At 41.6% G+C, this 24,610-nt stretch overlaps 2 protein-coding genes across 5 annotated transcripts in view; both read left to right on the top strand.

Annotated features, from left to right (window-relative positions):
• The first annotated feature begins 10,784 nt into the window (after nucleotides 1-10,784).
• Nucleotides 10,785-24,610, top strand: part of LOC129775411 (probable cationic amino acid transporter) — a 162,393-nt gene continuing 148,567 nt past the window's right edge. The window contains exons 1-2 of one of the 4 annotated variants that reach the window (XM_055780140.1): nucleotides 10,785-10,899; nucleotides 11,089-11,670. The gene's annotated coding sequence lies outside the window, so the exon portion shown is untranslated. Of the gene's footprint in view, nucleotides 11,671-24,610 lie in introns of all 4 variants that reach the window. The other 3 variants (XM_055780139.1, XM_055780137.1, XM_055780141.1) reach the window with 3 other exon arrangements.
• Nucleotides 21,485-22,899, top strand: LOC129774438 (uncharacterized). The gene is made up of 2 exons (XM_055778177.1): nucleotides 21,485-21,986; nucleotides 22,106-22,899. Exons 1-2 carry the CDS (start codon nucleotides 21,485-21,487, stop codon nucleotides 22,897-22,899), a joined length of 1,296 nt encoding a protein of 431 aa, XP_055634152.1.

Here is a 24,610-nt window from a genome sequence, read left to right as displayed (position 1 = left end):
GAATTGTGAGATGGATTTTATCTGTGAACATGGTAATTGGAAAGCCCTTAACGTAATGTTTTCGTTGTATGCATTATCTAAATTAGAATAAAGTTATATAATTCATCCAACAAAATGAAAATAATAATTTAGTAACTCAATCTTTATTTTCGTTCGATTGTGAACATATTTATGAAAATCGTCTGGCAACCACCACTTGCGTTCACTCGCGGCAAAACACTCCACACACAGTTTTGCAGCATTGCAATCGCGTTCGCATCGCGTTTACTATGGCTGATGTTACATTAGGCGGATTCGCCGCCGTGGATTCCGCGAGTAAAACCGCAGCGGAGGATCTACAGTGTATTGTGAATGAGCCATGTCACACAGAGCGGGGCGGTTTAGGAAGCGATTTCAAATCGAGAAAAAACCGTCGCGATATCCATTGCATTTCTGCATTCGTGAACGAAAGAGCTTTCCCGCAATCGAGCCCGCGGCCGCGCCCTCATCGCGTCGCATTCACTATGTCCTCGGCCATAGTGTCACATGAGAGCTGAAAAGTTTGCTATATTTCAGAAATTATCTATGAAAATTCACTCGTACAGAATTTGAAATGTCAATTCGATTACGAAGGTGTTGATCATTTTCAGGATTCGATGTTCAATATGATAACCCTTGTTCATTACAATTGCCTTTAACTTGGTAGTAGCTTACAATACAGAATTCCTCTCCAATACCACCTGAACCAGATCATAATTTTTTTACAGGTGAAGACCGGGTCAGTCTGATTATTTAAAATGACCTGTTTTCATCACCCGCCACGATTTGCTTTAAAAAAAAATCGATGCATAGATGAAACGCACAAGTCGTAACGATTTACGTAACCATGTTTCAACTGATGCACATGAACGGCAATCGGAAGGCAATCTGTGAGTTTTTTTATGTATATATTGACAATTTGTTTTTCATCGAAGGTGTAATGGATCAACATGTTAACTTGAACAACCCAAAGGAAATTTCTAATCAATGCACCAATAAAACCATATTGAATCAAGGATTCAAGTTTTATCAAGACAATTGCCCAAAACAGACATTTTTCTAGCATTTTCGCACATTCGTACATGGTTAACAATTATTGATACTTCACCACAATTTCCGACATCAATCCCATTGAAAATCTATGGGAGTATCTGGATAGGAAAGTTAAAAAGTATCAGAGATCTGTAGAGTGTTTTTATTACAAGGCCACTTTTGCATATGTCGAATGAAATTGAATCTCGAACGAAGTACAGAATGCAAAAGTCGATCTCAATTGAATTACGAAATTCAATCGATTTTCTAATCCGATCGTATTTCGAAATATGAGGTACTGACTTATAACACGTCGGTTCTTCCTGGTAGTGTGAGGCTGGGATTCCTACCTGTTAAGACCAAGATTATGAAACACATCTCAATCGAAGCTATCGAAGATGCCAGGTAGCCAACACCCGCCATGCAACGAGCCCATGTCCTGCTGTAACACGGTAAGGGCAACCATACTGTGAAGGGTGACTTGATTACCAATTGGCTATGTTAGGGACATAGTATTTGTTTACCACCCGTCGGTCATTGCTCGGATTACCTTTTTGATTTTACAGAGATTGGGGCCAATTCACTTTAATGCTGCTCATTTATCCAGGCTTGCAACCAGCAATAGAGTTTTTCAATGATTTCATGTTTCCAACCAGAGATGCCAACCTTCCTGATTTTTCAGGATTTCCCAGACTTTTTGGCACGCCCCCTGATATCCTGACAAACACTCACTCCTGATTTTTAGAAAATGATCCTGATTTTCCCTGATTCTTTACTTTTTGCTTTTTGCATTTTTTACTTTTTGCTCAGAAAAAAAATCCATATAAATATACTGGGACTTTTGCTGGTTGTGTATGAGAACTGTCATAATAGTCTACATTAAAAAGCTTTCCGGTCCGCGCTTATATAATGCTTACTCTTCCTTTCGATTATACTTTATCTGTTCGCATTTTCGAAGATACAGTGTCGACATTTTTTGAATTTTGAAGTTAACGTGAAAGAAATATAATCTATAAGAATCATATGCCCGAAGGGTCTCGCAATTCAATCTCAATAAAACGAAGATTAGAAACAGAATTGGAACGGAAACGATGAAAGGAATATTAGCGACCAAAAATTATGTACAGTTAAATAAAAACGATACAGGTTTCATTACATGTTCGCAGCAAATAACATCCAATGTACAAGATTTTTAGAAGTAAGAACGTGTAAGCATCTTTTTTTTTATTAAACTGTATTTATTATTAAAAAGTGTTTTATTTTTATTTTGGTTACGTAAATCGCTACGACTTGTGCGTTTCATCTATGCATCGACTTTTTTAAAGCAAATCGTGGCGGGTGATGAAAACAGATCATTTTAAATAATCAGACTGACCCGGTCTTCACCTGAAACAAAATTATGATCTGGTTCAGGTGGTATTGGAGAGGAATCCTGTACTGCTCGTACTGCTGCTGCTGTATACTGCTCGCAACTGGACAAATTAGCTTCCATAATTAGATAATGTTTAGAATTGTTAGGCCACTTGAATGATTTCAGAACCTGAATTGATTGCAAAACAACACTGTGCATATAAAATTCGAAAAATAATACTTTTGTTTTCTCAAAAATGGGTAATAACTTTCCGGACAACCCAATATGAGCTATCCTGATTTTTTATTTTCATTCTCCCTGATTATTCAAAAAAATAGTTGGCAACCCTGTTTCCAACTGTCAATCAGAACTCTCCACTGGAGGAGAAAACAAGTGGATTCCGGTTCGAAGCATAGACAAAAATGGGTAGGAACTTTTGCAATAATTCATGTGACTTCGACACACTTCTCCAAAACCCCAAAATACCGCTCAAATTAGAGGCACCTGGGTCTAGTCGATAGAAGACATAAGAAAGATTTCACGGCGATAACTGACGATGATAACACTCACTAGGAGTGCGCAAGATTCGTGAGTGAGTGAGCGTCATCATCTTCTCGAATCTTAGTTGATATCGGCTTCTGGTGACACCGACGATGGAGCTCGAATTATGTACCGCAGGCATCGGTTGACGAAGACCTGCAGCTTCTGGATGTCATCATCTTCTCGAATCTTAGTTGATATTGGCTTCTGGTGACACCGACGATGGAGCTCGACGTTCGAGATCCAGTTGCGAGGCCACCAGGCACGAATTATGTACCGCAGGCATCGGTTGACGAAGACCTGCAGCTTCTGGGTGTTCTCCGCTGATACACACCACGTCTCGCCGGCGTTTAACAGCACGGATTCCACGTTCAAGTTGAGGATTCGGATTTTGGTGCGAAAACTCATCTGGTTTTCACACATTTCGTAAACTCGCAAAAGCAGCCCTCGCCTTCATGATCCGTGCTCTGTCGCTGTCGATCATACCCAGCAAACATTAAGTCGTATGAATAGCTATAATTGGAGGCGATATACATACAACCAAGACACATTTATATGATATATGATGCATATAATTAGCATATACACGCAAAAGTGGAGGCGATATGCGCATATGCCATATTTTGTAGGCATATAAAGCCGTATATAACGATATGCGATGCTTTTTGGACTGATATGCGATTTGATCCGACAATGTTACCACTCAATCCATCGATGACATTGAAAATCGTGTTTTTGCATTTTATGCGATTTTAGATATATATGACCGATATTTTGATTGATATTTTTTGCGATTGTGATTTGATACGAATTTATATGTAACCTAACATGTGCAAAGTTATACGATTTAATGTTTGCTGGGTAGTACCATCATCCGACGCTATCTGGCTGCCAAGATATTGAAAGCTTTCTACGATCTCCACCACTTGCCTCACTACTGTGAAGTTGGGGCGATGTCCACGTTTACATTCAAGAATTAGAAAGCGTTCGACAAGGTCATTCAGATTACTCTGCAAATCGGAACGCCGTTATGCTAGTAGTGCAACGTTATTAACCAGTTCGAAGTGGTTCAGATGCTCCATAGTAAGAGGCTGCATACGGTTCGGTACGTAGTCAATTGTACACACCATAATCTCGTAAATTACGATGAGGAACAGTAGCGGTGATAGTATACATCCTTGCCTCATACCGGCGGCTACCCGGATTGGGTCGGACAAGGCTCCGTTAGGCTGGACTCAAAACTTTCAAAACAATACACGGTAACATGATGCCTCGCCAATTATCGCACACACTCGGATCCCCCTTCTTGGGGATCTTCACTATGGCACCCTGCATCCAGTCGGCCGAAAATATCGCGGTGTCCCAGATATTCGAGAATAGTTGATGAAGCATTCGTGCGGATAGCATGGGGTCAGCTTTGAGCACCTCTGCTGATATGCGATCAACCCCGGGAGCTTTGTTGGATTTCATATACCGGATGGCTGTTTCAATCTCGTGCAGCGATGGGGCCTCGGAGTTGACACGAGTGATGCGCCGAACCTTTGGTGGATCCTGCCGGGATGTTGATGGCTGATTGGACGTCGAAACTTGAAGAAGTTTTTCGAAGTGCTCAAACCAGCGTTTCAGCTGGTCAGTGGGGTCGGTGAGTAACTGTCTGGTCGTGTCTATCACAGGTATCTTTGTATTCATCCTAGCTCCGCTCAGGCGTCGTGAGATATCATAGAGGAGGCGCATATCGGCTTTCTCCCTTTCGTCAGCCAGGAAGCCCGCCCCCGCTCGCCCACAACCAAAACGAAAATCGTAGCTTTACTCGATGAAGATAAAAAACAAGATAAATGATCAATTCGTAACGGACATTTTTACAGCCTACTTGATCGGTCAAAGCGTATTGACGAAGCCCCGCTACATGCATCTTGTTGCATCGTACTTGGTCAGTCACCATTTGAACAAGTATTCCGTCAGTACCAAGTGACTAACGTTGTCAGTGACATTGATGAAACTGAGCAGCTCTGGTCGTATCTGGAATGTTTTGACAGATTTTGTTTTTGAATGTCGTTTTGTTGATGGGATTCACGAACCGAAATATATATTTTGGATACCCACTTCGAAAATCCAACGTGGTCAAGTTCAAAAATCGCGAAGTCGCTGAAGTTGGCAAAATCGATCGTGTGCAGTGTTCTAAAACACTTCCGTGAGCGGCATACTATCGATTGGCAGGATCATAGCAAGCGTCATAGTGGAACTAAGGATCGGAAGTTGCGTTTGAAGGTGTTGAGAACGATTACGATAAACCCAGGGCTGTCGGATTATGATATCACCAAGGAATTCAATGCCAGCCAGAGCGCCACCAGAGAGATTCGTCTGCGAGAAGGATTTAGATTTTTCGGAACAGTAAGAAGAATCTAGTGACCAAAAGACGTGCCTGGAAGTTATACAGTGAGTTTCTTACGAATGACGAAGGATGCATCTTCATGAACGATGAATCGCTTTCCGAACAAAAGTTCTACAAAGCTACTGATCGAGGTGACCTTAGCAAGTTCAAATTCGTTTTCGCTGATGAATTTGCATCAAGTTTATGATCATGCAAGGTATTTGCAGCTGTGGAAAAAAGCAGATTCTCGTGACAAACAAGACTATGGGTTCCAAAATGTACAAGCAGGTTGTCTAAAAAAACTATTTTTTCTTACATTAAAGATCTCAACGGATCTGTATGTTGTGATTGCAACTACTGTGCCACCTATTTCTCGATACACCTTGGCTCTTCGTGCTGTCATGTTGGTATTGTTGGTTGAACGGGTGGCAGCCCTGTGTGAAGAGGAAGCAAAACGGTGGACAACACCATTTTTCATTCGTGTTTAATTATTCAAAGTGTGAACATCGTTCGAATAAAGATTATTTGTTTGTCGTGATTAGTTTAAACTTGTCCTTTCAATTCCGCTGGAAATAACAGTCCAATAGGTTATGGGCCCAGTTGATTGTGGAAAGGTTCAAGTTTTGCAGTTCTTCGTCGCGAAAAAGTGTTTATCGTGAGATTGCGTGTCAAGAGTGAACGTGTCCGTGCGGGTCGAAAGCAAGATGGCGGAAACACACGTTTCAATTGAGAAGCTGAGTGACCAGAACTACACCATTTGGAAGTTTAAGATGCAGCTTCTGTTATCACGTGAGAAAGTGCTCAAAGTTGTGTCCGATCCAAAACCCGAGAACGCTGATGCTACGTGGTTTGCGAACGACGAGAAGGCGAGGGCGCTGATTGGTCTGGCACTGGACGATAGCCAGTTAATTCACGTGATGCAGACACATACGTCGAAGGAGATGTGGGATGCCCTCAAAGGTTACCATGAGCGGTCATCTCTTTCGAGCAAAATCCACATCATGCGCCAGATGTTTGCTACCCGGTTGCCGGAGGCTGGTGACATTGGAGAACACCTGAAACAGCTCACGTCCTTGCGGCTTCGTTTGATTGCACTTGGTGAAGAGATGAAGGATCCATCGTTTGTGGCCTTGATGCTATCCAGCTTGCCTAAATCGTATGACGGTTTGATAGTGGCACTGGAGAGTAGGCCTGATGTGGACCTTACGGTTGACTTCGTTAAAGGGAAACTTTTGGATGAAGGTCGACGTCGAGCACAAGATAGTGTGAAATCGGAGAAAGCATTGGTGTCCAGTGGTGCTAGTGACAATCGATTTAAAAGTGACAAGAAAAATGGCAAGAAAGAAAAAGTTTGTCATTACTGTGGGAAAGAAGGCCATTTTCGGCGGGACTGCAGAAAATTGATAGCGGACAGGAAAGAAAGGCCTGGTGAAAAGGCGAACGTGGCCGTAGAGGCTGAAGAAACAGTGGATCTGTGTTTGTTTGTTGGGAAAGCTGAAGACGCTGGGTTGTGGTATTTCGACTCAGGTGCTACTTCCCACATGACAAACGACGCGTCTCTCCTGAAGAACCTGGACAAATCGAAACAGACAGGAATCTCGCTGGCTGACGGTCAGTGCATTAAGTCACTTGGCGTAGGTAGCAGCAAACTTGTGTCCGTGAACGGAAAGGGTGGCCGGATGAACGTTTCGCTGGACAACGTGTACCACGTACCATCGCTAGCAACAAACCTGCTTTCTGTAAGTAGAATTACCGATTTGGGGTTTCAGGTTTTGTTTGAGAAGAACGAGTGCAGAGTCCTGAAAGGCGAAAATGTGCTTCTGGTAGGCCAACGTAAGGGCGGCCTATATCATCTGACGCAGTTTCAAGAGCAAGCCAAGTTAGCAGATTTTAATCACAGAGCTTCGTGTATACATCTGTGGCATCGTCGTCTTGGGCACCGTGATACGGAGGCATTGTTAAAGATTGTTCGGAACGATTTGGGACACGGTTTGAAAGTGGATCGATGCGACGTGAAATCTGTTTGCGGTCCCTGTTGTGAAGGCAAGTTGAGCCGTGAATCGTTTCCGAAAGTGTCATCGTCGAGGGCTACCGCCGTTGGGGATTTGGTGCACACCGATTTGGGAGGTCCGATGGAGGTGTCCACAGTGCGTGGTAGTCGATTCTTCATGACTATGGTGGATGATTACAGTCGCTATACAGTCATCTACCTGCTTCAAAAGAAGTCGGAGGCTGAAGATAAGATTCGAGAATATTGTGCACTGATGCATACCCAGTTTGGACGTTATCCGAAAGTAATACGATCGGATGGCGGTGGAGAGTTTGGCAGTCAGTCTCTCCTACAATATTTGACGGATCGTGGAATCGTGCACCAACGAACTGCACCGTATTCCCCACAGCAAAATGGGGTAGCTGAGCGCAAAAATCGGTACCTTGTTGAGATGATGCGGTGTTTGTTGGCAGATTCGCAAATGGATAAGCTGTTCTGGGGGGAGGCGATTTCGACTGCGAACTATCTGCAGAATCGCTTGCCTACATCTTCAGTGGAATCTACACCGTACGAGCTGTGGTATAGGAAGAAACCTTCGTACGGATATCTTCGTGTGTTTGGATCGGAAGCCTATGTGCATGTTCCAAAAGAGAAGCGTCGGAAGCTTGATAAAAAGGCCGATAAACTAGTGTTCGTTGGTTACGCCGAGGGGCAGAAGGCCTATCGCTTCGTGAACCTGGAAACGAAAGGAATAACTATAAGCAGAGACGCAAAGTTTTTGGAACAACGTGATGATGATATTTCCGAGAAGGAGCTTTCGAAGACAGGAGGAGTAGTAGTGGTGTCACTTGAGCCTACTCCATATCCAGATGAAGCAAACGCAGATGTAAGCGATGCCGGTACTAATAATTCTAATGGAAGTGAACCCGATCTTGATGAGTCGAATTACGATAGTGCGACCGATGATGAGCCGTCGTTTCGAGGTTTTCCCATGAATGAAACAGCTCGTAGATCGTCACGTCCGAGCAAGGGAATTGCGCCTGTCCGATTGATTGAGGAGGCATACGCAACGGGTACTATGCAAAGGGAAGTTGAACCCGGGAATCTGAAGGAAGCGTTAAGCTGTGAAGAGAATGCTAAATGGAGAGCAGCAATGTCGAGTGAGTTGAGATCTCACGCGGAAAATGGAACCTGGGAGTTGGTGGAATTACCTGCCGGACGGAAAGTAGTTGGTTGCCGCTGGGTCTTCAAATTGAAGCGGAACTCAGCTGGTCTGGTGATCAAACATAAGGCGCGTCTGGTGGCTCAAGGTTATTCGCAGAGATTTGGTGAAGATTATGACCAAGTTTTCGCTCCCGTTACAAGCCACACAACTCTTCGCGTGTTGCTTTCTGTGGCTGCCAAGAATAAAATGACACTCAAGCACTTCGACATAAAAACGGCCTACTTATATGGAGAGCTCGAGCAAGATTTGTTTATGCGGCAACCACCTGGATACGAGGTAAAAGGCAAGGAGCACTTGGTTTGTCGCTTGAAAAAGAGCATCTACGGGCTCAAACAGTCCGCGCGTTGCTGGAATCAAAAACTGCAAAGTGTTTTGGTGAATATGGGTTTCCAGCAGAGTAGTGCTGATCCGTGTCTGTACCAGAAGTTGGAAGATGGTAAGAGAGTTTTCCTGTTGGTGTACGTGGACGATATAGCTGTTGCTTGTGAAGATGAGAACAAAATCAACGCAGTGTACCAATCGTTGAAGAAGCATTTTGAGGTCACTGATCTGGGACATTTGAGTTATTTTCTTGGTCTAGAAATTGAACGACAGAACGGTGACTACAGTGTGAGCCTCGAAGGCTATATTGATAAACTGATAGACAAGTTTGGTTTGAAGGACGCAAAAGTTGCTAAGACGCCAATGGACGAAGGTTTTTTGAAAGTGGAAGATAGAAGCGCTGTTTTCAATGACGAAACCAAATACAGAAGTCTCGTTGGTGGTCTTCTGTATGCCGCGGTGTGTGCGAGACCGGACATAGCTGTTAGTACAGCGATACTTGGCCGTAAAGTGAGTGCTCCGACAGAGGCTTGTTGGGTTGCGGCAAAGCGAGTGGTTCGCTATTTGAAAGCAACAAAGCATTGGAAATTAGTTTACAATGGAACTGGAGGTGGACTGATGGGCTTTGTTGACGCTGATTGGGCAAGCGACGCGATGACGAGGAAATCAACAACCGGATATGCGTTCTTCTATGCTGGTGCGGTTGTTTCATGGGCCAGTCGTAAACAGACGTGTGTTACTTTGTCTTCCATGGAGTCAGAGTATGTAGCTCTCAGCGAGGCTATGCAAGAGTTGATCTGGCTGCAAGGGTTAATGAAGGAGATGGGGGCACCCGTTGATGATCCCATAACGGTCATGGAAGACAACCAGAGCTGTATAAGTTTCGTGAACTCCGAAAAGATCAACCGTCGGTCTAAACACATTGAGACAAGAGAGCGTTTCGTTAAGCAGCTGTGTGAGCAGGGTCTCCTCAAGTTGGAGTACTGTCCAACTGAGCACATGGTAGCGGACGTGCTTACCAAGCCTTTGGGAACAACGAAGCAACGTAGGTTCTCAAGTATGTTGGGCCTGTCATCAAATGGTGGCACTAAACGTTGAGGAGGAGTGTTGTGATTGCAACTACTGTGCCACCTATTTCTCGATACACCTTGGCTCTTCGTGCTGTCATGTTGGTATTGTTGGTTGAACGGGTGGCAGCCCTGTGTGAAGAGGAAGCAAAACGGTGGACAACACCATTTTTCATTCGTGTTTAATTATTCAAAGTGTGAACATCGTTCGAATAAAGATTATTTGTTTGTCGTGATTAGTTTAAACTTGTCCTTTCAATTCCGCTGGAAATAACAGTCCAATACTGTAAAGTTTAGGCCTGTTCACTACAGCGGAGTACTACAGTGGTATTGAGGCAACGGGGTGGAATTCTCCGGAAAGCTTCCATCTGCTCTCAAATTCGCCCAATTGAGAAATTTTTGGCAATTCTCAAACAGAAGTTATAAAAGAGTAGAAGGTTGAGAGAGATGGTGGAACAAATTGGTCGCACAGGTTAATCATAAACAGACTGTATTTCATGTAATTAAATAATTTTTTTCTATTTTTCCCTTTAAAGTCCAATGACCTTTACTCAACATTTTTATTTCATTAACATGGATCCGAGAGAAATATCTTTCCACGCCCAAATATCAAATGACAAGCTTCAAGACGGAACATTTTATCTGGTCGCCCTATGCATCAGAACATCACGTCGTGTTACTTTTGAGTTGGTGTGAGCTGCTAGGAAAACAATTTCCCGGCACACAAACCTTCACAGGATTTCTCCCACACAAAGAGAAAGAGAGTAGTCTGACCTCTAAGTTTGCACACCGAAGGGGAGCATTGCGAATCCTTTGGAGCGGAAGCAGCTTTGTTAAGTTATCCTCCAGCACAGCGCTCATTCGTTCGCAGGATTCGTTTGCGGGAGGTTGTTAGGTGGTACGTACGCGTCTATCCGTGTGGCTGTTGATCAGTCCTGTCTCGCTTGTGGGTGCCGTTCGAGGCATAGATAATCATCCCACCTCGTGAGTATTGTGTCGGAGCGGGAGAGAATCCCTCTTCCTGTTCAGAGTGGTTCTGAAGGCGTATTCAGGCGGTTGGGAATACATGTTGGCACAGGACACTGCCAATGGCATGGGTGGTGTAGGTGGTGGAGATGGTAGTGGTAGTGATTCTAAGAACCACACCATTCACAAAATTTTTTCCTTCTTCAGGTCAGTTCAGTGAGGAAAATGGCGCCGTTCATTGTGTCCTGGTGCTCCGTGTGAGTGGATGAAAATAATTTCAAAATTTGATTGACAAAGTGAATTGAAATTGGAAATGCACGCATGATTTCGTACGCATAAGTTCTTGCTGCTGCACGTGAACGAATATTTCCACAGTAATTGTACGGAGGCTCGTGAAAAGTGCACGGAAAAAAATCAGTGGATGTGAAAAGTGGCAAACCTCTCCGGGGGGTTCGTTGATTTATTGCTGAATTATTGAAAAGCCCCGTGGTGAATCTGAACAATTCGGAAGATAAATAATTTACCCCTTCCATTCCCGAAAATAAGATTAGAAGTGTTAAAATTGTTCGACTAGCTTTGGTGGCAAAATTCTGATAAAAAGTCAGAACGTACAAGAGACTGAAGAAAAAGAGCATGAAAGCATAGTTTTGCATGGCTTGGCTGCTTCTGCGTTTTTGAAGTGAGAACTACGTGTTTAGTACGCTCGCAAATAATCCCCTCCTGGAACGGAAAAGGATACACATAGCTCTACCGAGCCGAAGAAGCGCAACAGCACGTCTAGACCGAAAAGTAATGTCAAAGCTCTTTATTTTCTCGTATACCTTTTGATTTTTCTATGCGAATATTCTAATTTCGACCGGAATGTAGCGGATTGCTTTGCAGGGCTGTAGGGTTCCTGAGAGAAGGGAACGCTTTGTTAATCCTTTTTGATTTCAGCCATTCTGCTGTGTGTTACGGATTAGTGAAAAAAAAAGCATTTTGTGGAAAATTAAATTGCTAGAAAAGAGAAAAAATACGAACCATCTCACACAAGCTCACCCTAAACCCATAAGAGGAGGAACAAAAGCAGCAGCGTTTGCTCCTTTCTGCAACCGCTGGGAAAAATTTCTCCAGCGTGCGATCTTTCGTGCTGATGTACCTTTATCTCCATCCACCCTAATGTCCTTAGTGGGGTAGCGACAGGGCGGAAAATCGAATTGAGACCGATTACGTCATCGTTCTTGTCGTTGCTGTGTCGGTGCGTGAGACATGATAGCAACAGTGTGGGTTTCCAACGACCGTACCGAAAACGCATCTAATGGCCACCTTCGTCCTTTACGCCCCTCTGTCCCGCGTTGCTTTGCCACGATTGTGCTCATTAGGTCACACCAGCAACAGCTCGCGCTTTGTTCCGAGTTGGAGTTGATTGAGACATTGGACAATTCTACTGCAGACAATTTTGTGTAATTTGTAGCTTTCTCTTTGTAAAAACTTTTTTTTTGTATTTTTTACCTCATTACCTTTGTATCAATTCCATGAATTCCGAACCATTGTGCTCGCGATGGAATTCCAAATAATTCTGATACAAATTGGATTCAATCACATTTGTTGTGATTTTAAGCCCATTAACTGAACCGTCGGAATTATTCAATGTGACTGATAATGAATTTAGGCCACCACATTAGTTTACAAAGTTGAGATTGACTCATTTGTTGAGTTGGATTCGTTAATATTTTCAGTGTGTTTCACAAATGGATTCAGTTTGCCGGATATTGATGATTTTATTTTGCTTGAAAACGCTGGATCTGTTTAGTTGAGAAGTTCGAGGAGCGAAATTGATGCAAATAAGAATCCTCTAGAATGCCTTTTTATTTTATTTTATATTTTTATTTCAGTCATTCTCCAATTTATATATCCCTTACCTAAAGTATTCTGAAGGCCGAAATCAGGCCTTCAAAATGTTCGTTGGCAGCAGCTGTAATAACTTTTTTACATAGTGTCAAATATATACCGGGATTTTGTAATTTTGAATCTTCCCGCTGAACATTTTTCAATTTTTTATTTTTGTTCGCTTGGTACTATGTACAGGGTGGATTCGACTATATACAGTTTCTGATTTCTTTCACTGTATATAATCGAAACCTGTATATGGCCGTCAACCATGGTGTTTTTTTGATTAAATCGTTTATTTTTACAGGCTCAGTATTGTTACAAGTATATATAAACATTTTTCATTAATTCTAATGTTACTGAAGTAGAGAACCGGTTACTCACGGTTTGCTCGAGTTTAGAAGAGTGACTTTTTTCAGGAAAAGGAAGGGATATAAGGATACGTTGACAATTTTCACACTCACATTCATCATACTCAATTCTTAAGCCTATCTTATATCTAATATGTATTTACATTTCACCTTATTCTATTGTTAGTAAGAAGGGATTTGATTTCTCGCGAAGGAAAAGGAAAAGGAGAATATAAGGATATAAGGACAAACACACACGAAGATCGATAGCTTTTAGGAAGACATATTTGGGACATGTAATCAAGGTCTAACCGAGCCAACAAATCTCTCACCGGCACATTGGGCTGCCTTCCTCCGGCCCGAAGAGAGTTCTCTAAATTCGATCTGGCAACGTGATACACCTCGCACGACCAAACAACGTGTTCGATGTTGTGGTAACCTTGGCCACAAGCACATATATTGCCATCGGCATGATTAAAACGAAAGAGTAGCGCGTCTAACGAACAGTGATTGGACATGAGTCGAGAGAAGGTGCGAATAAAGTCCCGACTCAAGTCCAGACTTTTGAACCATGGTTTGAGCCTAACCTTAGGGATAATCGAGTGAAGCCTTCCATGGTGTTTTGGCCAAAAAGTTCGCAAAAACCTTCTTAAACTAGATGGTGCTAGGAACCCATCTAGCATAAAATTTCATGGCCTCAGCGGAATAATTTTTGAGTGCAGTATGGCACTCATGACCGTCAAAGTGATATAATCCTTTAAAAAAAAATTTTTTTTTGCATTTTTCGTTTTTTGAATATAAAAGAGGAATTTGATTTTTTATTCATCCCCTTAAAGTCAGAAAACACCTTTCTCACACAAATAAATTCATCCAGATTCTCTCGGGAGGTGATATACGATCATATTTGATGAAAAAAAATCCTACGCATATATTCGATTTTCAACAATGACAGAGCTATATATATATACTTTTTTTTGTATAGAACTCTGTTGCCTCTAAATTATAAAGTACGCTACGTAATACGATTCTGATGCTTTCATTTGTAAGATGAGAAAATTTGGCACAAGCATGATGCTTTCATTTGTAAGATAAGAAAATTTAGTACAGGAGATAGTAGTGGAACAACCAAATAAGTTGATTTTAATAACATTTTGGAAGTGAAAAATTTAAAAATTTATAATTTTTAATGTGTTATAATTAATTTTATCCTAAAAACTTACATTAAACTAGATTGTTTATATCAATTAAATTGATGCTCTCTAACCGCTCTACAATTGGTTCTTTGACACCCAATTTCTATCTTCCTAATTTGGCTGCAATATCGATATAAACAATTCCTGGTGAAAACTCAATTAAAATCTTCAAAACCCACGATTTTTACCCCACTGTACATGTAATAGCTAGTTAAATTTCACCTTAACGTTGGAAGGTTACATTTATTCTTGAAATAAGTCATATTGGAAATATATATAAAAAAAAATTCCAAACAGAATCGAGTCCAAAATTGTATATAATCGAATCAAATATAATCGAGTCTGTATATAATCGAGTCCGACCTGTATTGTCAGTGGTCTTAATGTTTTATTAAAACTTTGAGCGCGATCTTTCATTATTTTGTTCGCAGTGTCATTAAGAACAGGTTGACTTTTTTTTGTTCGTCAATTTTTGATACGAATAATTCTATCGGTCAAAGATATTGTGTGAAATTTTGTGTTGCAAACAAAATTTATTGTGCCGAAACGTTGGAAGTGTTGCAGAATATATTCGGTAATACAACTATGTCGAGAACACGGTTGTATGAATGGCGTTCAAAGGCATTCAAAGACGGCTGAGTCATGTCAAGGGCCACCTCTTCAACTGATGAAAATTCGACAATATAAAAGGAATGGTGCTCGAAAATCGTCATTCAAGTTTGAGACGGGTAGCTCGTGAATTAAACATCTCCCACGAGATCGTTCGTCATATTTTGGTTGATGTTTTGGATATGAGAAAAATCGCAGCACGACTAGTACCAAAAGAGCTTAATTTGCTTTAAAAATTTCATCACAATCAAGTGACTGAAAGCATGTTTGAACGATCAAACTCTGATCCCACGTTCATCCAACGCATAAATACTGACGACGAGAAATGAGGTTGACTTTTTCCTATTTTCGAAACTCAAATTTCCACTCCGTGGGGCCTGTTTTGACATTATGAAAACATAAAAATGAATTCGCCGTGTGAAATTTTCTTCACCATAATACATTATTGACACCATCGCCTTGTTTTTCCATCTAGCAAAGTATTTCAGCTCTATAGTAAACAAGTTTTACCTTGAACCATGAGTTTGACATGTCGCATGTCAAACATGGCATGGCACAAGCATGAGCTTTAAACATGTCGACACTTGTGTCTGGGATGTACGATTTGCGGTCAGCTTTGATTTTCTGTTATCGTTTAAGAGGGATCCCTGATTTTTTGTTTTGTATTTTTGGGAAGCTTATACCCCCAGAAATGTTGTTCTGAAAGAATTTTTCGATATTTGATTTCGTTGGGCAGTTACAGCCAAAAGTAAGAAGTCACCTCAAGGAATATAGTATTGCTGTACGAACTTTTAAACGCGTTTCTACCCAACCGATTTGGTTGATATTTTTTTATCTGCATGTAAAAATGAATTATCTAAAGCATTACATAGCCGTTTTTTGATATCTAATTTTTTCGATTTCTTATGAGCCTCTAAACAGCGATTTTTCATGAAAAATAACTTATTTTTAACAAAAATGGCCACAGGTAAGGCAATTTTTCGAATTTCCAAAAAGCCTAGAGCCCAGGGTAACGCTTTAGGTATTGTCCTAAAGTTTTGAAATATTTAATGGAATTCGTTCCGCGACACCCCATTGTTTCAGAACTGATACCACCAGCAAGGTATTTTCGGACAGCATCTAGGCATCCAGCTGTCAACAGCTTAATAATCATTGTTCGTTCACTCAAAAAATGGAAAATACATCTTCAAAATACCCGAACACTTTACTTCATTCCTAACATCCGAAAAAAAAAATCATGAAAATTCATTATTTTGACCTTCTAGACAGGTGTCCTTCTTAAGGAAATCTGCCGCAGAATCATATCGAATGCTTGTCAAGGCTTACGGTGAACATGTTCTTGGAAAATCGCAATGCTTTGAGTGGTTAAAAAACCAAAAATGGTGATAATAATAAAGTTCGAGTTCAGGGGATTGCTAGGAGTTTTGTATAGAGAAGGACCTCAAACGCAACATCTCGCGGATGAGTTGAATTCGATTCAAGAAATCATTCCCATATATTTGAAGGCCATGGGAGAGATCTACACCCAAAATTGATTTTTAGCTAATGTTTTGTCAACCCGATTTATTACATTAAATGAGCCTTAAAATAACAGAAAATGTCATGACTCTCAAATACTGGTAAGCATTTGTATAATATATATGGTACAGCAATATAAGATTAATACGAGCGAGCGAAACAAGAGACAATTATCACACATTACTTTGCCACATATGTACACGGCCCAGACCAAGAAGGATATAGATCTCCTTTATTACTCTTAGAAAACACTTTCCAACTTCATTTTTTAAGCAGGTGTAATATTATCACGCATTTACCCAACAGCTTCGTTAGCTATGTGGATAGCGTGGTCGTGTAAAATAGCCTTGCATTCTAGCCGGCATTGGTTCGGTCCCCGTTGACGTCGTTTGAATTTTTTTTTCGGGTGCAATCTCAAAAAAAGATGAAAAAAGAAAAAAGAAAGAGATGTTTGCTTCCATACATAGAAAAATTTTAAAGCGTTGTGGGACAGATGATTTTATTTGCTCATTTGACGCTTCAAGACACGAAAAGGCATGGTTTCTGTCGAAAATGAAATGCTTTCTGGCAATGCTAGTTTGGGTGTAGAAGATCGGAAAATAGGTTCCACTTGAGCTAAACGGAAGACCGCAGAAAAATAACATGTGAGATGTTGCTCGCCTGGAACAAAAGGGAGTCTTTCTTCTGTCCGATTGTGACTGTCGATTGAAAAGTGGATTTATTTCGAGAATCTTAATCGTCAAAGATATTGTATCAATCTTTGGATGGAACAGAGTACCAAAAAAATGCAACATAAAGTAATTTTGTTGTATGATGATGCTCCACATACTGCATAACTGGTCAAGAGAATCGATTGAGTTATTTGGTTGGGGAATTCTTTCACATGCGGCTCACTCACCAGACTTGGCTTCTCCCGACAACCACCTAATTGAATCGAGGGGACACGCATTTACTAAGCAGCGCTTCAATTCTTATAAAATTGTGGAAAATGGCTGGATGAATGGTTTGCTTCCAAAGAGGAATATTTTTTTTTGGCATTTCCTTCCCTAAATTACCAGTGAGATGGCATGAAGCACTCAAACAGTATCAAGTGAAAATTATCATTAAATTTTTCTCTTCAGCTGCATCGAAATTTTGCTCGGGCATTGCGAAAATTTTAACTACTTGCACATCAAGTTAGCGAAATCGTTAAGATTGACCGATTGAACCAATCAACCAACGTAATGAAAATGTTCGGGAATGTTTGTTGGCAGTCAGAAAGCCTGGATCGAAAGCAGGAAGCCAGGAAGATTTTAAATCGTGCTGATAAACAAAACAAGACGGCCAAAATACTGCGATGGACGACGAAACCAACGTCAAGATAAACTTCAAACTGCTTCCTATGCAGGGGTCTGTCACGTTTTTACCAATTCCAGTTGCCGTATAAAAAACCGGAATTGGTAGAATGGTGACAGACAGTTTGAAGCATGTCAAAGTTCGCTAAGAAACATCTGGTTTCAGAGGCGATCTTTACCCGTGAATTAACGAGCGATGTTTTCATTGAAACTGTTGTCGTCCAATAACTCTTGAAATAAAAGCAAATAAAATCCAGTTTGCTTACCAAATTGTAACTATTATGCTGTCAAAAAAGTCCTGCGGTATTTTTTTGAATTTTCATTTGTTCATAAAAATAGTTACAATCATCTGTTTTAAGTCAAATATGCGCCGTTTTGTTCGATGACTTGTTCCCAACGAGATGCCAACTTCATAATATCCCTGTTATAGTAGCTCGCTTCCTTATTGGCAAAAAACTCGGATAGCCAATTTTCACAGGCCTCTTTTGTGGTTAACTTCTGACTACCTAGCTCGTTCGCCATGGACAAAAACAGGTGGTAGTCACTTGGTGCAAGGTCCGGACTATACGGCGGATGCAAAAGAACCTCCCATCCGAGCTCCCGGAGCTCCTGGCGCGTCACCAAAGAAGTGTGTGGCCTGGCGTTGTCCTGATGGAAGACAATGCGGCCTCTGTTTATCAAAGATGGCCTCTTCTTCATGAGTGCTACCTTCAAGCGGTCCAGTTGTTGGCAGTACAGGTCCGAATTGAGCGTTTGCCTATAGGGAAGCAGCTCATAATAGATTGTTCCTTGACAATCCCATCAAACACACAGCAGAACCTTCCTGGCCGTTAATGAGGGCTTGGCCACCGTCTGAGCCGCTTCAGCGGGCTTCGACCACGACCGTTTGCGCTTCACGTTGTCGTAAGTGACCCACTTTTCATCGCCAGTCACCATCCGCTTCAGAAACGGGTCGATTTTGTTGCGATTCAGCAGCGATTCACATGCGTCGATACGGTCAAAGATGTTTTTTTGCGTCAACGTGTGTGGCACCCATACATTGAGCTTCTTTGTGAATTCAAGCTTCTTCAAATGGTTAATAACGGTTTGATGACTTATCCCCAGCTCTTGGCCAGTGCTACGATTGCTACTATGCCGGTCTTTCTCGGCTAATTCAGCGATTTTGTCGCAATTCTCGACGACAGGCCTTCCGGAGCGTGGCGCATCTTCGACGACCTCTACACCAGAACGAAAACGTTGAAGCCATCGTTGTGCGGTGGAAATGGAAACTGTATCGGGTCCATAAACTGCACAAATTTTATTGGCAGCTTGAGATGCATTTTTGCCTTTATCATAGTACGAGGGTCACTATTTATATTTCGGGAATAGGAACAAAAACAAATAGTTAAGCTGCGAATATATTTTTATTGTTTTTCAAAGTACTCGCCACGATGATCGATACACTTTTTCATGCGCTTAAACCAATTTTCAAAGCATTTATTCCAATCGAAACGAGCCTTTTTTTGAGCGATAGTCAAATTATGTGGGATCCAACGTGAACATAATTTTCGCACAACTAAGTGTTCATGTAAAATCGCATATATGCTGGTGGAACTAATGCTTAGGGATGCCTAAATCTCACAATAGGTTACATGACGATCTTGCTTAATCATTTCGTGCACAGCATCGATGTTTTCTGGCACTACAGTCGATTTTGGACGACCTTCACGAAACTCGTCGGACAGCGAACTACGACCACGATTGAATTCACTATACCAGCGATACACAGTGGTTTTTGATGGAGCTTCACCGCCAAAAGTCAAATCAAGTTGATTGACGCACTCTTGTTGTGATAATCCACGTCGAAAGTCGTAAAAAATCATCGCACGAAAATGTTCACGATTCAGTTCCATTTTTTTGCCGAGAGCAAACTTTCAACTAAATATAAAATAAACAAATAGCGTCCGTATGACAAAATGTTCTGAGTACGTATATCGTCAAAAATGTCAAACTTTACGATGGAACCGTCAGATGGACTCACATGACATCAGTGTTGCCAATTCCCGAAATATAAATAGTGACCCTCGTAGTACTGTAAAATATGTCGGATTTTCTCTTTATTTCGCTCCATATTTGCGACACTATAACTCACGAACGACTTAACCAAACAAAACACTGTCAAGGACTATATTATAATACCAAAATACCTTTCCAACAAGCTATAGTATGACTCGATACAATGAATACAACTAGAACTACGCGCTTACAACGACACCTCGCGGAAATACCGCAGGACTTTTTTGACAGCCTAATATATATGTTACTTTCGAAAAATAGTACAAGTATTTCTCGAGTTGTGTTTGTAGTTATACAAATACCAATTTTAATACAAAGAGACAAATGCTGAGACAAAGATGCGCGCCGTACGGGGCAAAAGTACGTACTTATTGAATTGAACTTCTGAGATAACTTGTAACAAAAATAAATATTTAATCATTACCAGCGGGAGAAGCATCATTACTAGAGTGCATTGGTAACATCCAGTGGGGTGGAGGGGGGGTGTTGTATGATATTTTATGGGTGGAGAAGGGTAGGTGTTATGGTCGAACATGATTTTGTTATGTGTTGATTGGTTCTTGACACATAGAAATATGATAACGGGCCATCCACATACCACATGGAAATTTTCTGGAGGTTAGATGGAAAACTGGAGAAGCGCAAAATTGACAAATCAAAAGTGGGATTTTGCGCAGCAGAAAATCAAGCATATTTCATTGCACAGACCCGTATTCTCATTTCTATAGAGTGCATATGTACTGAAATCACTGGAAACAACTGGAAGAGCACAGATTGCTTCTACCAAACGACCAATCAAAACGTGGGATTTTCGTTAAGATAATGCTTGACATTTTTCAATAGTCCGATGGTTAGTTTCATAAAATGTATAATTTTCTTCATAGATTATTTGGAAGTGCACAAATCGACTGATGCAAAAATCACGTAAATTCCCAAGAAAATGATTGAGCTATAAACGCTCGAAATTGGACAATTTTAGAGATGCGAAAGATTTTCCGTTTTTCAATTTGCACTCCCAATAAGCTCCCTAAAGACGTAATCTACGCCAGAACAAAAGCAACATTTTTATAAATGAGCAAGTGCGATATCTTACCACTTGCAGCTCAGTTCTCAAAACCACTTCCACAACAGTGCTTCCAAAAGACGTTCGCTGTTTCATAGGTACGATTTTTTCAGATACACTTATTGTAACCTACGTAGTATTGTATAAATACTCTGATCAGGATGCCACAGTTACTTGTCGGAGGAAAAGCGAAAGTAGCACCGTTGAAAACGTTATCCATCTCGAGGCTGGAGCTGCAGGCGGCGTTAATAGGTTGTAGGTTGATGAAAACGTTATGCAGCAGTCACAGTCTCCCAATATCGTGACGAGTGATTTGGACCGATTCAAAAACCGGCCTTTCTGATCATCGTCGCTATCGACAGTTTGTCGCCTGCCGGATAGGAGAAATCCTCTCCAAGACAAACCTTGAGGAGTGGCGGTACGTTCCATCGAAAATCAACGTCGCGGATGATGGAACCAAGTGGGCTAGTGAAACAAACCTGAAACCCGACAGCCGTTGGTTTAAAGGCCTGGAGTTTCTATGGGCACCAGAAGAGGCTTGGCCACATCAAGTAAAACCCGAGGAAACCGAAACCGAAGCTTGACCATGTTACATCCATATAGCAGTGCAACATGACGAAATCATTAACTGGGAACGCTTTTCGAAGTTCGAGAGGCTCCAAAGAACAGTTGCATACATCCACCGCTTCACAGACAACTGTAGACCCAAGGCGGCAAAACAACCCCTGCCAGGAAGAAATCTATAGAGCTGAAAATACCCTATGGCGATCGGCGCAGCTAGCTGAGTTTCCGGAAGAGATGGTTCGACTCCAGATGACAAAAGATGGACGAAAATCGAAACTCAACCAAGGTAGCCGTCTCTACAAGCTATCACCGTTCATCGACGAATGGGTAGTAGCGCGAATGGACACTCGAATCGCTGGGGCAATCTTCGTTCCGCACGATACTAGATTCCCAATCATTCTCCCGAAAGGTCATCGCCTCACCACCCTAGTTGTGGAGTGGTATCACCGACATTATCTGCATGCGAACAATGAAACCGTTATCAACGAGGTCCGCCAGCGATTTCACGTTCCCTGTCTCCGAGCACTAGTCAGGAAACTCTCCAGAACCTGTATGCAGTGCAGAGTGTCAAAGGCAAAACCGCTGTGCCCACGTGAAGCACCTCTTCCTGATGCGAGGCTCAGTCCTTATACTCGACCGTTCATGTTGGGCTGGACGGTCCCATTCAAGTCAAGGTCGGACGTTCTCTGGCCAAACCATGGGTGGCGCTGTTTACGTGCCTCACCATTCGGGCCGTCCATCTGGAGGTGGTACACTCCCTTTCCGCTGAAGCCTGTAAGATGGCGATACGACGATCCGTAGTGCTGCATGGATCACCCTTGGAGATTAGTAGTGATAACGGCACCAACTTCCTCGGAGCCAACCGTGAGCTACAGCATCAGATCCTGGATATGAACCAACAGCTATCCGCCGTGTTCACCAACGCTGCCACCAAGTGGGTATTCAATCCGTCCGTCCGCATGGTTGGTTCGTGGGAGAGGCTCGTCCGGTCGATCAAGATCGCCTTTTCGTCCCTGAATAGCAGCAGAAACCCGGACGACGAAACTCTTCTCACATTGATGACCGAATCTGAAGGGATAGTCAACTCTAGACCTCTAACATTTGTACCGCTGGAAGCGGAATCGCAAGAAGCTCTCACGCCAAATCATTTTCTGCTGCTGAGGTCGCAGGGAGTTGCTCAACCTCCGAAGCCTATATCTGGATGTCCTGAATCTCTTCGGACCAACTGGAGACTGACCACTAACCTTGTGGATCAATTTTGGAGCCGCTGGGTGCGAGAGTATAGCCCGACCATTGCTGGTCGTACCAAATGGTACGGAGAGGTGAAAGAACCGAAAGTTGGAGACCTAGCTGTCGTCGTGGATCCGTCGGTCTGGAACGTATGGCTGCGAGGACGTATTGTTTCCGTAATGAAGGGGAGAGATGGGCGAAGTAGACAAGTTCAAGTGAAGACGCCAGGATGAGTGATGCGACGACCAGTGACTCGGGTTGCCATCTCGAACATCAAGGCCTCGGAAAACACTGAAGCAGGAAGTAACGCAGTACCACCGGACTCGATGGACGTGCATTACGGGTAGGGGGATGTTGAGGGGGCAAACCACGCCACTGTTCACTTCATATCACCCTGCGCATTATAGTAGCATCAGCATCGCTCCATGACAGTTCGTCTGATAACCGTCGAAATACAGTTGTCATAACAATCCCATATATTTTCCTCATACACATCTTTGCTAACCACAAAAAGGTAGAGTTCCATTTTTCAACGATATTGACGATATTGATATCCGTCTTTCTGCTTTTAGAAAATTCCTTGAAATCCATCAAATGTTTTATATGAAGATTATGTTTCTGACCGATGCTGTTAACTAGTTTCTGTTTAAATAATTAAATTAAACCTTGTGTTCCGTATATCAAATTACACGAGAATAGGAAGGATAAAATAATTGAAATTCAGAATCCCATATGAGAGTAGCTCAGATTATACTGATCGTGAGGTGGATGAATTCGGGTTTTCAATGATTTAAAGAAGGTATTATTATGCAATAAAATTGTAGAAATGGTAAGAACCAAAATGCTTCTGGCCTTGACCTATACTAAATGCTTCTCACTATTCAAACGAGTAAGACAGAGCTAAGCAAAAGAATATGCGAGATGTTCATTAGTATACATAATAGTCATGTTTTATCTCTAGAGTAAATTATAGAAAGAGAAAATAAAATTACATTCCCATATTTTCAACAACTACATTATTCACGAGCAAACAATTATTCCTCCTCATCTTTGAAACAGCGTTTGATTCAGCAAACTAACGCACCAAACAAATGAATCATGGGATGAACCCGAATAGTTGGCATTGAATTGAATATTATTTCATACACTGTATTAATTTTACCTACATACGTTCAAACGTCCGAAATTATGCAACCGACATAACGTTCAAACGCCCGAAATTATGCAACTGACATGTTTCTTATAAACTGGAATGAACTCTTTCACTTCACGGAGTTTATTTTTACACGCAACTGTCCGTGACAATGATGATAGACACAAAAAACTTAAGTGAAGTGCGAGTGACGTGAAAGCGTACGTGATCAGGCCCTATATCTCGATGATTCGGTATTTCAATGCCAACAATTCGGGCTCATCCCATGATTCATTTGCTTGGTGCGTTAGTTTTCCGAATCAAACGTTCAAAGTTGAGGAGGAATACTTGGTTGCTCGGGAATAATGTAGTTGTTGAACATATGGGAATGTAGCTTTATTTTCTCTTTCCATAAATTAGTCTAGAGATAAAATATGACTATTATGTTTAATAATCGACATCTCGCTTACTCTTGTTCTTAGCTCAGTCTTACTCGTTTGAATAGTAAGCAGTATTTAGTATAGGTCAAGTCTAGGTCTATATTTCTTTAAGAACCATTTTTACAATTTTGATGGACAATAATATCTTCTATATCTCAGAACAAACCCGAATTTATCAAACTCACGATCAGTATAATCTGAGCTTCTCCCATATGGGATTCTGAAGTTTAATCCTCGTATCCTTCCCATTCTCGTGTAATTTGATATACGGAACATGGGGTTTGATTCAATTATTCAAACAGAAACTTTTCAGCAGCATAATCTTCATATAAAACATCTAATGGGTTTCAAGGAATTTGCAAAAAGCAGAAA

This window comes from Toxorhynchites rutilus, chromosome 3, assembly GCF_029784135.1.
Source record: "Toxorhynchites rutilus septentrionalis strain SRP chromosome 3, ASM2978413v1, whole genome shotgun sequence".
In the NCBI taxonomy this organism is placed as follows: domain Eukaryota; kingdom Metazoa; phylum Arthropoda; class Insecta; order Diptera; family Culicidae; genus Toxorhynchites; species Toxorhynchites rutilus.
This window is presented reverse-complemented; position numbering and strand designations above follow the sequence as displayed.

Coding starts and splice junctions, on each gene's coding strand:
- LOC129774438 (XM_055778177.1), top strand. CDS start 21,485: ATGACGAAATCATTAACTGGGAACGCTTTTCGAAGTTCGAGAGGCTCC. Junction 21,987..22,105: donor CAGGAAACTCTCCAGAACCT/GTATGCAGTGCA, acceptor GTCCCATTCAAG/TCAAGGTCGGACGTTCTCTG.